This window comes from Notechis scutatus, chromosome 6 (assembly GCF_049901735.1).
Source record: "Notechis scutatus isolate UNSWTSFEM ecotype Mainland chromosome 6, rNotScu1.2, whole genome shotgun sequence".
Taxonomy (NCBI): Eukaryota; Metazoa; Chordata; class Lepidosauria; order Squamata; family Elapidae; genus Notechis; species Notechis scutatus.
Window position 1 is genome coordinate 77592610 of NC_142014.1, and position 13032 is coordinate 77605641.

General features: G+C 45.8%; 1 protein-coding gene across 1 annotated transcript in view; it reads left to right on the plus strand.

The window, feature by feature from the left end:
* MKLN1 (muskelin 1) overlaps positions 1-13032 on the plus strand; it is a 102678-nt gene that overhangs the window by 66169 nt on the left and 23477 nt on the right. The window contains exons 10-12 of the mRNA XM_026687528.2: positions 7159-7371; positions 7647-7868; positions 8150-8279. Coding sequence (XP_026543313.1) covers positions 7159-7371; positions 7647-7868; positions 8150-8279 — 565 coding nt within the window. The remainder of the gene's footprint in view (positions 1-7158; positions 7372-7646; positions 7869-8149; positions 8280-13032) is intronic.

Here is a 13032-nt window from a genome sequence, read left to right on the forward strand (position 1 = left end):
TGGGATGAAACCCATGACTGGAACATACTGGAAGAAGGATACAAACTATTCAAAAAAAAAAAAAAAAGACCCCATAAAAGAGGAGGTGGAGTTGCACTGTATGTAAAGGACCACTATATTGCTACAGAAATGCATGAAGCCAAAGATGAAAACCTCCTAGAATGCATATGGGTCAATAAAAAAGAAAAAAAGAATGACATGGCCATAGGCATATATTATAGGCCACCCAATCAAGCAGAAAAAATAGATGTCCATTTTGCCAGCCAACTAACAAACATATGCAGGAAACACACAACAATAGTAATGGGAGACTTCAATTATCCTGATATCAATTGGAAAACTAATTCTACACCAAGTGAGAAATAAAATAAGTTCCTAACCAACCTAGCTGACAACTTTGTTGTCCAAAAGGTAGAGGGTGAAATTAGAGGGACAGCCATACTGGACTTAATTCTTACAAACAGAGAAGAAGTGATAGAGGGAGTTGAAACTGCAGGAACCTTGGGTGAGAGTGACCATATCATACTAGAATTCAACATAACACAAACACAAGCAACATAACATAATGACATCAGAGTCCTGGATTATAAAAGAGCTGATTTCGATAAACTCAGAGAGAACTTGGGAAAGATACCATGGATGAAAATCCTAAAGGGGAAAACAACTCAAGAATCTTGGGAAACTCTAAAAAGTATGATCATAGATGCCCAGACCAGCACAATACAACTGAGAAAGAAAAACAAGAAATCCAAGAAGAAACCAGCATGGCTGCACAAAGATCTCTCTGGCAAATTGAAAGAAAAAAAGGACAAGTACAAAAAATGGAAAGAAGGGCATTTAACTAAGGCAGAATATCAGCAGATAGCCAGAATCTGCAAAGACGAAGTCAGGAGAGCAAAGGCTCAGAACGAACAAAGACTTGCAACAAAAGTCAAAGATAATAAAAAAAGTTTCTTCCAACATATAAATAACAAGAAAAAAAATCAAGGAAACAGTCGGTCCACTAAAGAGAGAAGATGGCAAGGAAGTAACAGGCAACAGAGACAAAACAGAACTGCTTAACTCATTCTTTGCCTCTGTCTTCACGCATAAAGGAACTATAGCTCAACCCACCAAAAACGTAACTGTAAAAGACAGACCAGAAATAAAAGTTAAAATAAGCAAAAAAATAGTAAGAGAACACCTGTCTGATCTTGATGAAAACAAATCACCGGGGCCTGATAGATTACATCCCAGAGTTTTAAAGGAGCTGGCAGAGGTCATCTCAGAACCACTGCACCATATCTTTCAAAAATCCTGGAGCACCGGGGAACTACCAGAGGATTGGAAAAGAGCTGATGTGGTTCCCATCTTCAAAAAAGGAAAAACAAACAAACCCAGGAAACTATAGACCAATCAACCTAACATCAATACCTGGGAAGATACTGGAAAAGATAATAAAAAAACAGATCTGCCAACATCTAGAAACAAGTAAAGTAATAACTAGCAGTCAGCACGGGTTTGTTAAAAACAGATCATGCCAAACTAATCTTATTTCATTCTTCAACACAGTGACTAAATTAGTAGACCAGCAAAATACTGTGGACATAATATATTTAGCTTTCAGCAAGGCATTCGACGAAGTAGACCACAACCTACTTCTTAGTAAGCTAGAAAAAAGTGGAATAGATAGCACCACCACGATGGATTCACAACTGGCTGGCAAACCGTACTCAACGAGTAGTCCTTAATGGGCCTAAGTCTACATGGAGGGAAGTAGGCAGTGGGGTGCCACAGGGTTCCGTCTTAGGCCCAGAACTCTTCAATATCTTCATTAACGACTTAGATGAGGGAATAGACGGGGAATTTACCAAATTTGCAGATGATACTAAGCTGGCAGGAATAGCTAACACCCAAGAAGATAGGCTCAAGATCCAGATGGATCTTGACAGACTGGAACACTGGGCCATATCTAATAAAATGAAATTCAATATAGAGAAAAGTAAAGTCCTACACTTAGGCAAGAAAAACCAAAAGTACACATATAGACTGGGTGAAACCAGGCTCAATAGCAGTAACTGTGAGAGGGATCTTGGAGTCTTAGTGGACAACCAGCTAAATATGAGCCAGCAGTGTGCAGCAGCAGCCAAAAAAGCTAATGCAATCCTAAGTTGTATTAACAGAGGGACACAGTCAAGATCAAGGGAAGTACTAATACCCACTCTATAAAGCCTTAGTAAGACCACACCTAGAGTACTGCATCCAGTTTTGGTCACCACATTATAAAAAAGATGTTGAGACTCTAGAAAAAGTACAGAGAAGAGCAACCAGGATGATTAGGGGACTGGAGGCTAAAACATACAATGAACGGTTGCAGGAACTGGGCTTAGCTAGTCTAGTAAAGAGAAGGACCAGGGGAGACATGATAGCGGTCTTCCAATATTTGAGGGGCTGCCACAGGGAGGAAGGGGTCAAACTATTTTCTAAAGCGCCTGTAGGCCAGACAAGGAATAATGAATGGAAACTGAACAAGGACAGATTTAACCTGGAAACAAGGAGAAGCTTTCTGACAGTGAGAACAATCAACCCATGGAACAGCTTGCCCTCGGAAGTTGTGGGAGCGCCATCAGTTGAGACTTTCCAGAAGAGATTGGACTGCCATTTGTCTGAAATGGTGTAGGGTCTCCCGCTTGGGCGGGGGGTTGGACTAGATGATCTACAAGGTCCCTTCCAACTCTGATTATCTGTTATCTGTTATATAACTTTTAATGTCCTGAGCAAAGCCAAAAAAAATGTGTAATTGAGTGCTATATTTGTTTGTGCTTCCCTTTCCCCTCTAAAGCAGGGGTCGCCAACCTTTTGGACCTCAGGGACCACCAAACTCATAATTTTAAATCACGTGGACCAGAGACCCTGGGAAAATCCCCGAAAAAGTCTACAGGAAAATTCCCCACCCCATTTTCCTATTGATTGATCATTCTTTATTTGGGATCGCCAGCTCCGTTCTCGGGGAGAGACAGAGAGAGACTTTTGGCTTCATGCAAGGAAAGCAGCAGAAGTCTTTCTTTCTCTCCCCCAAATTCCACCAGAAACGAGTCTTTGCCAGCTGCCTCTTGGATCCCAAAGACTCATTTCTGGCAGAGTTTGGGGGAGAGAAAGAAAGACTATTGCTGTTTTCCCTGCGTGCAGCCAAAAGCAGAAGACGAAAGAAGCAGAAAGAAGCAGCCCGGTGGCCAGGCCAGATGTGTGGGGCAAGTTCCCCCCCTCTGCCCTTTCCCCCCTCCCCTCACTACCTCGTGTTGTTCGCAATGCAAGTGACGCAAGCCTTGTGTTCCCACGGGCCATGTGGGCGGTGCAGCCTTGTGTTCCCGCGCAGCCTGGATTAATTGCTTTGGGGGTGACATTTCTTTGCGGACCACCACAATTTTCCCATGGTTGGTGACCACTGCTTGGTGACCACTGCTCTAAAGCACAGAAAGCACAGCTCCATAACACAGTCCTTTCAGCAGTTCCAAGGAAGCTCCATACCCATTTGCCCCACTCAGGTGACCCTGAGGACACAGACAAACCTCCAAGTCGCCTCAATTGCTCTCTAAAAGAATGCAAATGACCAGCTGCCTGCAAGGAATATAAATCCTTCCATTCCTCACCATTCAGTCAGAGCTGAAGCAGCTTCTTGAATGAGAGGTGAAACGTCTTCAGAGAAAAACACGGAAGCCCAGATACCTCTTGAAAAAAGCACCTTTGGGACAACTACGACCTACAGGACTGAGAATCTCCATGGACATTTCCTCTCTAAAGATCCCTAGTTAGATTTCTCCAAAGCCTGGGCCTGTAGCATCCCAGAACACATTAAGAATGCATGGCTTTGAATCGTCTCTTCCGTTAGTTTTGTAGCACAAATGAATGATTAAAAGCTTGCTTCCCAAATTAGGACAGGAGTTATTGTCCCAGGTGTGATTGCCTACAAAAATTCAGATTGACTGCCGTTTACTCAAATAGCTACATCTGGCTAAATAAATTTTAGGTAAAGACGTGTTAATTCTCACCTTCTATACATAGAAAATACTTTAGGTCCGTTCATAAGCTACCTTCCTCAGCTTAGTTGGTTACTTTGGGATGCATTTTATTAGAATAGCTTAGGCGAAACTATTAATTAGCAGAGAGACCATATATGAGGGGAATATCCATAGCTCAGGGTTGAAATGAGGGGGTCCTTGATGCTCTCTAAACTTGGTTGTTTTCTTTCAGACGTTTCATTACCGAAACTAGTTAACATCATGAAGTTACCTAGTTTGGATAATGAAACGTCTGCAAGAAAATAACCAAGCACCAAGGACCCCTAACTTACTGGGAAATATTTGAGCTTATAGAATAAAAGGAGGGCAGGTTGACAGATGGTATTCGCTGTCAGGAAATTTCTCCTTAGCCATAATGGAGAATATCTGTATTCCTCCCTTAGCTGTCTCATTGTCCAACCCAGTGTAATCAATCCGGTTCAGGCAAAGAGGTTTTCATAGCGGTCAGTCCAAGCATAGTTTAGTATGCAGCCACTTTCTTCTTCCAGCAGTGACCTTGAGGCAGCATCTTGAGGAGATGCAGCATTTACTTTCATTTTCCCCAAGTATTGGTTGTTCTGGGCTAGAACTGATGTGATTTAGTTTGGGTAAGGAAACATCTGCAAGAAAACAAGCAAACTCAAGAGAGGCACCAAGATCCCCTGAGATCATACATGGGAAAGTTGCCCTTCTTCTCTTCCATCTTTCCCAGTATCAGGCCTTTTCCAAAGAGCTGGGCCTTTGCATAACGTGTCCAAAATAGAGATCATTTGAGCCTGGTCATTTGTGCCGCAAGGGAGAACTCTGGCTTGAACCCTTTATGGAATCCTGTTCTTTTGGGGCTCACTTTCAGCCTATTCCATCCAGAGTCCGACAGCCCACAAAGATATCAGCATCACCTCCTTTAAAGGTAGGTAGTTGTCAGACCTGCCACAGTGTAAACCTCTACATGGAAACTATCCTCGGTTGAGAAAGAGACTGTTCTGACTTAGGCTTCACGAAATCACGAAGCAGACTCCTCGTCCCGACAAAACCCCTTTTTATTTAGGCTAATGTGAATTCCTCTCATTCACATCCAGCAAAGTCCCGGCAAACAGTCTTTCAAGATAGATTTACAACTGCAGACCTGACCAGGCTTGGAGAGTTGCCAGGCCGATAGCTTCTAAACACAACGCTGTACAAGAAAATACTTGGCAAGGAGTCATGAACGCATCTTCATCCTAATTAAATGAATTAATTGTCTCCTGCAAATCCCACTCCCCTTTCACTCCTCTTTTATTCCCTAAGGGAGGGGCCATTCATACTCCACCTGTGCCTTTACTCCTGCATTGACCCTTGTTCCTTAACTGTTCCCTTTGTCTGGCAGCTCTGCGCATGCACACATTGGGAACAGGCTCCAGCTGTTCTTCTTCCCCACTGATCTCTGACTCCGAAGGCAGCTGATAACTGTCAGACAGCCTTGGCCCCATCTCTGCCTCCGACGCAGAGCACTCATCAGAGTCTTCCCCAAACTCCAGGACTGGCCCAACCTCCTCACTGTCTTGAGTCTGCCGCCAGCTCTGCTGGCCGCTGGCAGGACACAACAGATATAACTTTATTAGAAGTTACGTGCATGGCAGAAATGCAAAGCCAGAACTGAGAACCGTGTGCCCAAATCCCGAAGTTCAACCTTCCCTCCCTTCGCTGTCTCTCATTGTCCACCCCAGTGCAACCAATCAGGTTCAGGCAAGAGGTTTTCATAGCGGTCAGCCCAAGCATAATTTAGTATGCAGCAATGTACTTCTTCCAGCTGGGTGACCTTGAGGCAGCATCTTGAGGAGATACAGCGTATACTTTCGTTTCCCCAAGTATTTCCCTCCCCTTTATTCCAATTCCCCCACAGTTCATGGCCATGTGTTACCGCATATTAGCAAAGCCAAGAAGCATCCGGTGGCATCTGAGAGTAGGCCAGGCCTAGAAACATCCTAAAGTGTCTTCCTGCACTTGGTGAATCTTCCAGTGATGGAAAACATCAGGTTTCAGTGAATCATAGAGTTTTTGTTCTGCCGAAACCTCTGCGCCTCAAAGTGGCTCTGCCCCTTGCAAATTTTAGCACAGTTGTCACAGGGCTCCGGCAGTTACTCCTATTTAAATCATGAGTCTCGAGCCAAACTTCCAAAACTTCAAAAGGATTTATTGGGAGTGAACATGTCCGGCACTGCCTGGGTGTAGCCGACTCTGAGACACATCATTCATTGTCACCCTTGACCCTGGTTTTCCCCCCCACCGCCTGGGTGTTATCATAATTCATATTCTCCCATGGGACACATCCATACCCCCATACCCCAGAGTCATCAGTCATGCTCTCCAGTTAGAATTTCGCCCGGCAGAAACTTCAGTCACCTAGTTACTATCTTTGAAAACATTTATGGAGTGCAGTTTCGGTTTGCAAGCCGCTGCACTGCTCCCTCCTCCCTTTCTGTTGGCAGCTCTAAAAAGACCATAGGAATATTTTATGAATTGACAACAGTATTGTGGTTTTCTAATGAGTGGTGCGGTGGCCTAGAGGTGGAACTCTCGCCTCACAATAGGGAGGTTGTGAGTTCAATCCTAGGTAGAGGCAGATATTTCTCTCTCTGGGCACACTGATAATATATCTGCTGGGGGAAAAAAAAACAACCTCCGTATTGCCGACAGGAAGAGCATCCGGCAAGTAAACACTCTGTTCCATCCCAGTTGCCCAGACTCCACCCCATAAGGGATTATGGGGTCATTAAAAGAGGATGATGATTGTGGTTTCTAATCTCCTCCCTTTGCACAGGGAAGAGCAGAAGGCGAATGAGATCATCGCCTTCACGTTTAACAGTATCGCGATCTTCTGCCAGTTTTCCCAAAGAGAGTTTTAGGTGAACCGAAGATCTGAAAAGATTTCTGACAGGAGCGATCTGCAGCTTTCCTTTTAAAAAAAAAAAATGCCAGAGGGAAATAATCATTTTTCTGTTCCTATCACACATAACAAAACCCCACATTCTGTCTGCGTGAGTTTCACGGATGAAAGACCGTTGACTCCCAGGTTCTGCAGAGTCCCGATCCTGGCTTGTGACCTGGCCTAACCCATTTTCCGTTCGTTCGTTCTCTCCAGAACGGCCCGACCGCTCGGTCCTGCCACAAGATGTGCATCGACATCCAGCGAAGGCAGATCTACACCTTGGGACGTTACCTGGATTCCTCCGTGAGGAACAGCAAATCTCTGAAGAGCGACTTTTATCGCTACGACATCGACACGAACACCTGGATGTTGCTGAGCGAAGACACAGCCACCGATGGAGGCCCCAAGCTCGTCTTCGACCATCAGGTCAGTATCAATCACACCCTAGGATTTAAGAGCACTTGGAACCTTGGCTAATTGTATTTGTACCGGTAAGGATGGGTTTGCAACATCCAGGGTGGTTGTGATGCAGGTCAACCATGGTGACTGGGGAATTCTGGGAGTTGAAGTCCACAAGTCTTAAAAGTTGCCAAAGTTGAATACTGCTGATTTAAAGTATTTTTTTTTTAAACAACAACATTTGTTTTGTTTTTCCATGCTATCAAACCGTATTGAATAAGAATGCCTCCCATTTGTTGCAGATGTGCATGGATTCAGAGAAACACATGATCTACACCTTCGGGGGAAGGATTTTGACATGCAACGGCAGCGTGGACGACAGCCGAGCCAGTGAACCGCAATTCAGCGGCCTCTTTGCTTTTGACTGTCAGTGCCGGATATGGAAACTCTTGCGAGAAGATTCGTGTAATGCTGGCCCTGAAGACGTCCAATCCAGAATAGGACACTGCATGTTATTCCATTCGGTAAGGACCAGCCCTCTGTGGGGACTGCTTAAGTTTCTTCTATAATCTTAGCCCCCTGTGTTAATTGTAGGGAACTGTAGGAGCCAGTGGCAGAACCTGGGTGGGCGGTGGGTGGGCGGGGCTTCAGCAACATTCACTGTATAAGACATTTCCACCCACTTTGGGAATGGAAAAAGTGTGTCATATACTCCGAAAAATACGGTACCTGTATTCTAGATCACACCTAAAAACTTGGTGCGATGAACAACACGGTGTATCTTCCTTTTTCCTCTCCCTTCTAGAAAAACCGTTGCCTGTATATGTTTGGCGGACAAAGGTCGAAAACGTACTTGAACGATTTTTTCAGTTGCGACGTAGACAGCGACCACGTGGATATCATCTCGGATGGTACCAAAAAGGATTCAGGGATGGGTAAGACAGCACTTGGTTTTAGTGGCTGGGTCAGGAATTCTGGGAGTTGAAGTCCACAGATGTTCAGAGAAGTCCAGAGATGTTCAGAGAAGAGCAACAAAGATGATTAGGGGACTGGAGGCTAAAACACATGAAGAATGGTTGCAGGAATTGGGCATTTAATGAAAAGGAGGACTGTAGCAGTCCTCGACTTAACAGTTCATTTAGTGACCATTCAAAGTGTCAGAGTGCGCACAGGGTGACTATGTGAGACAACCAAGGAGCAAATACTATAAACAGAGGTTTGTATTTAAGTATTGGCTTTATCTACAAGGAATACAGGAATACATACACGTAGTTTAGTCAGACCTCAAACAAACAGCAATCAGCAATTGCAGCACGGAAGCACACACGGGGGAGAGAGAGAGAGATATGGCCCAACAGGGCCTCTTATTCTTACAGGCTCTTAAAGTGATATCAGTCCCAAAAACTTTGCTGACTCATTCCCAGTATTACATCATCGTAGCAGCCGGTCAGCTCTTAAGGAGCCTCTGTGGCACAGTGGTTAGAGTGCAGTACTGCAAGCTACTTCTGCAGCCAGCTGCCTACAATTTGGCAGTTCAAATCCCATCAGGCTCAAGGTTGACTCAGCCTTCCATCCTTCCGAGGTGGGTAAAATGAGGACCCAAATTGTTGGGGGGCAATAGGCTGACTCTATAAACCGCTTAGAGAGGGCTGTAAAAGCACTATAAAGCAGTATATAAGTCTTAAGTGCTGTTGCTATTGCTAAATCATCACCCTGACACAAAGTTACAACAGCACTGGAAAATAAATTTTTTTTTACGCTTACGAGCAGGGGTGGGCTTCAAAAAATTTAACAACCTGTTCTCTGCTCAGTTGCTGGGTGGGCGTGGCCATGTAAGTCGGCCTCCTGCACCACCCTGGACCTGGGAGCAAATATGTGCTGGAGGGAGGGGAAGCCTTTTCACCATCCCCTGGCTCTAGACGATCTCAGGAGGCTGGAAACGGGCCCGTTTCCGGCCTTCCGGGAGGCTCGTTTTTCATCCTCCCCAGGCTCCGGAGGCTATCCTTGAGACTCCGGGAGTGCGAAAACAGCCTTCCCGGGCTCCAGAGGCTCTCTGGAGGCCGGAAACAAGTCTACATCCGGAACTTCCAGGAGACCCGGGTTTTTTTGCCGTCCTCAAGCCTCCACCTGGTCCCTGCACTTATCTGCGATCCAAAATGGGTCCCACGGGGACTCCTGACAGGGGCGGGGTGGGGTGGGCGGGGCCAGCTAGAGGTGGGATTCGCCATAACATTAACAACTGATTCGCATGAACCGGTATGAACCAGTAGAGCCCACTCCCTTCTTATGACTGTTGCAGCGTCCTTATGGTCACATGATCAAAATTCAGCCACTTGGTGTTGTGGTTCGCCGGCAGCCGGTGCAGGCGGACGAGGGTCCTGCGTCTGGTGCAGAGATGGGGCCAGGACCTTCTGGGAGTGGGGTGCTGCCTTCGGAGCCTTTGGAGTCTGGCAGCAGCAAAGCAGAGGACCCCGGGGAGCCTGTTCCCAGTGCGCGTGCGCGCAGAGCTGCTAGAAGGCAAGGGCAGCTGAGACAAAAGGGGCGACTTGGGAGTAAGGCTGGGAGGTGATTGCCCCTCCCATACGGGATCAAAGTCAGGCCAAGATGACGAAACCTTTGCAGGAAGCAAAGTAGTTCGATCAGTTCCGAGTCATCCTTGAAGCTCTTTGGTATTTCGGTTGGTTTTTCTTGTACTTCAGTTGGTTTCTTCTCTAGTTCATTTGATACTTCCGTTTTTGGCAGCACTTCACAGAACTGAAAGGTGGGTGCTTATCTTGGGGGATTATTTAAATTAATTCCAGCTGGGAATGACAACAATTCCCAGCGTTGCAATAAACGAAGCCTTGCTTTTAAAATAGCTGTGTGTGTAATTACGATTTAGGAAGCTTGGGTCAGAACACTTGGCAACTGACTCACATTTATGACATTTGTAGGGCCCTGGGTTCATGCGATCACCTTTCACGACCTTCAGACAAGCAAAGACTCTGTTCACTTAACTGTGTTATTCACTTAAGGACTGCATTTAGTTAAAAAAAATGTGGCAAGAAATGTTGTAAAATGGAGTAAAACTCACTTAAATGTTTTGCTTAACAACATATATTCTGGGCCCAATTGAGGTTGTAAGTCAAGGACTACCAGTATTCCAATATTTAAGGGATTGTCACAGAGAAGAGTGGGGCGGTCAACCTCTTTTCTAAAGCACCTGAAGGCAGGACAAGAAGCAACGGATGGAAACTCATCAAGGAGAGAAGCAACCTGGAATTAAGGAGAAACTTTCTGACAGTGAGGACAATTAACCAGTGGAACTGCTTGCCACCAGAAATTGTGAATCCTCCAACACTGGAAGTTTTTAAAGAAGAGATCGGACAACCATTTGTCTGAAATGTTTAAGGTTTCCTGAGCAGTGAGATAGCAGGTTTCCTGAGAAGACAATAATCTGAGCAGGGGGTTGGACTAGAAGACCTCCAAGGGTCCCTTCCAACTTATTCTGAATTCTGAGCTGGTAGGACAGGATTAGGAAGGAAAAAGGCTTGTTTTTGATAAAGAGAATCTTCACTCTCGGGTCCATTAAAAAAGAAACGTTGGAGCCGCTTTGTTTGTGTTGTTCCAGCAGTTCCAGCTGTGCTTTGGAACTGGCCGTCTTGTTTTGGAAAGCGAAGCCTCCCAAATCTTACAACGATAAATTTTGACAGCGCAGAAACATCTGCTCCCTTTAAGTGAGAAGAGCCACTGGGAATGTTGTTGTTCGTCGTTTGAAACGTTGGCAAACCTTCCAGGTTTTCCTTACATCGCTTAAATAAAATCAGACATTTATTCCCTCTATGCATGCAGACCTGGCTACCGACAGAGACGAGCATTTTCTCATAACGAAGTGAAATCATCGCCTTTCTTTTCGCTGGTCCTGACGATTCCTCAGCCCACGGCCACCATCGGGGCCCCAGATTCCTCTCGCTGAGCGAGACCGTCGCTAAAGTCGGCTTCGCCTCACTTGACATCATTCCTTAGCCCGCCATCGTTAAGCAAATCGCTGCTGCGTTTCAGTTAGCAACACAGGTTGTTAAGTGAATCTGGCTTTTCCAAGGACTTTTTGCTGGGTCAGAAGTTCGCAAAAGGTTGTGTGTATGCTGCAAACTGTCGTAAATCTGAGTCGGTCGCCAAGCCTCCAAACTTTGACCGCAGGGATGCCACAACGGTCGTCAGTGTGAAAAACGGTCACAACTTTTTTTTTCAGCGCCATTGTAAACTTCGAACGGTCCCTATACAAGGGGTTGTAAGTCAAGGACTGGCCTGTATTTGCTAAAGCTTGATGGAAGGGTTTTGCGGTGGTGACGTCCTACCCAAGCTTTTTGCCCCATTAGAAAGTCCATCTCTGGTGGCCAGAAGTCAAGAACGATGAGAATTCTGGCCGTAAGTCATCCGAAATCTCCTATTTTGGGGTGGAGAGGGGAAACTTGGTTTTCTGAATGAAGAGACCACAGCGACGTAACCTCCGTCTGCAGGGAGAACCGATGCTGGTTGGCTTCCATCTTGGCCACCTGCGATGAGTTCATTTCTCGAGGAAAACAGATCCATCCTTGTGACTGAGCAGCCCAGCCAGGATCCTCTGGCCAAACATACTAGTTGCGCCTTGGATTTGGACAAAGAAGAAAAGACATAATTAGCTACCTTTAAAAAAAGAAGAGGAAGAAAGAAAAGAAGAAGAAGGGGGAAAAAAAAGCTGTTAGGCTGAATAGCGTCCTTTGTAGGCAAATGACTCATTTAGAAATCATGAATGAATAGAATTCTCGACCGTCCTTGGGTGTCGGAGCAAGTAAATAAACAGCTCTGAACATTTATTTCCCTTGTTTTGTGCAGGGAGATGTTAGAATGAGTCTTTCTTACAACCAGGAAGAACAAAAACTCATTTATTTTGAAAGCCCCAAGCCCCCTGAGGAGGCTTCAGTTGCAGTAGCCCCCTTTGGTCTGGAAGTTTGACAGAAGGCAGCAGGTTTTCTCTCCCCTTCCTCTCCTCAACCCCACCCATTGGATGAAGGAATGTCTTCAGAGTTGGGTCCAGAAAAAGAGATGGATTGGTGAAAGAGCAGGAGGAGACGGCCTTCCCCAACTTGGCACCGTCCAGAATTCATCCATTTCCCAGTTGTCCCAGCCAGTTGGAGATTCTGGGAGATGGGAAGGGAGGGAGGAAGGGAGGGAGCAAGGAAGGAAGGAAGGAGGGAAAAGAGAGGAGGTGAGGGAGGGAGAGAAGGAAGGAAGGAAAAGAGGGTGTGAGGAAGGGAAGGAAGGAAAAGAGGGTATGAGGAAGGAAGGAAGGAAGGAAAAGGGTATGAGGAAGGGGAAGGAAGGAAGGAAAAGGGTGTGAGGAAGGGAAGGAAGGAAGGAAAAGAGGGTGTGAGGAAGGGAGAGAAGGAAGGAAGGAAAAGGGTATGAGGAAGGAAGAGAAGGAAGGAAGGAAAAGGGTGTGAGGAAGGGAAGGAAGGAAGGAAAAGAGGAGGTGAGGAAGGGAGAGAAGGAAGGAAGGAAAAGGGTGTGAGGAAGGGAAGGAAGGAAGGAAAAGAGGTGTGAGGAAGGGAGAGAAGGAAGGAAGGAAAAGGGTAAAGAAGAGAGAAGGAAGGAAGGAAAAGGGTGTGAGGAAGGGAAGGAAGGAAGGAAAAGAGGGTGTGAGGAAGGGAGAGAAGGAAGGAAGGAAAA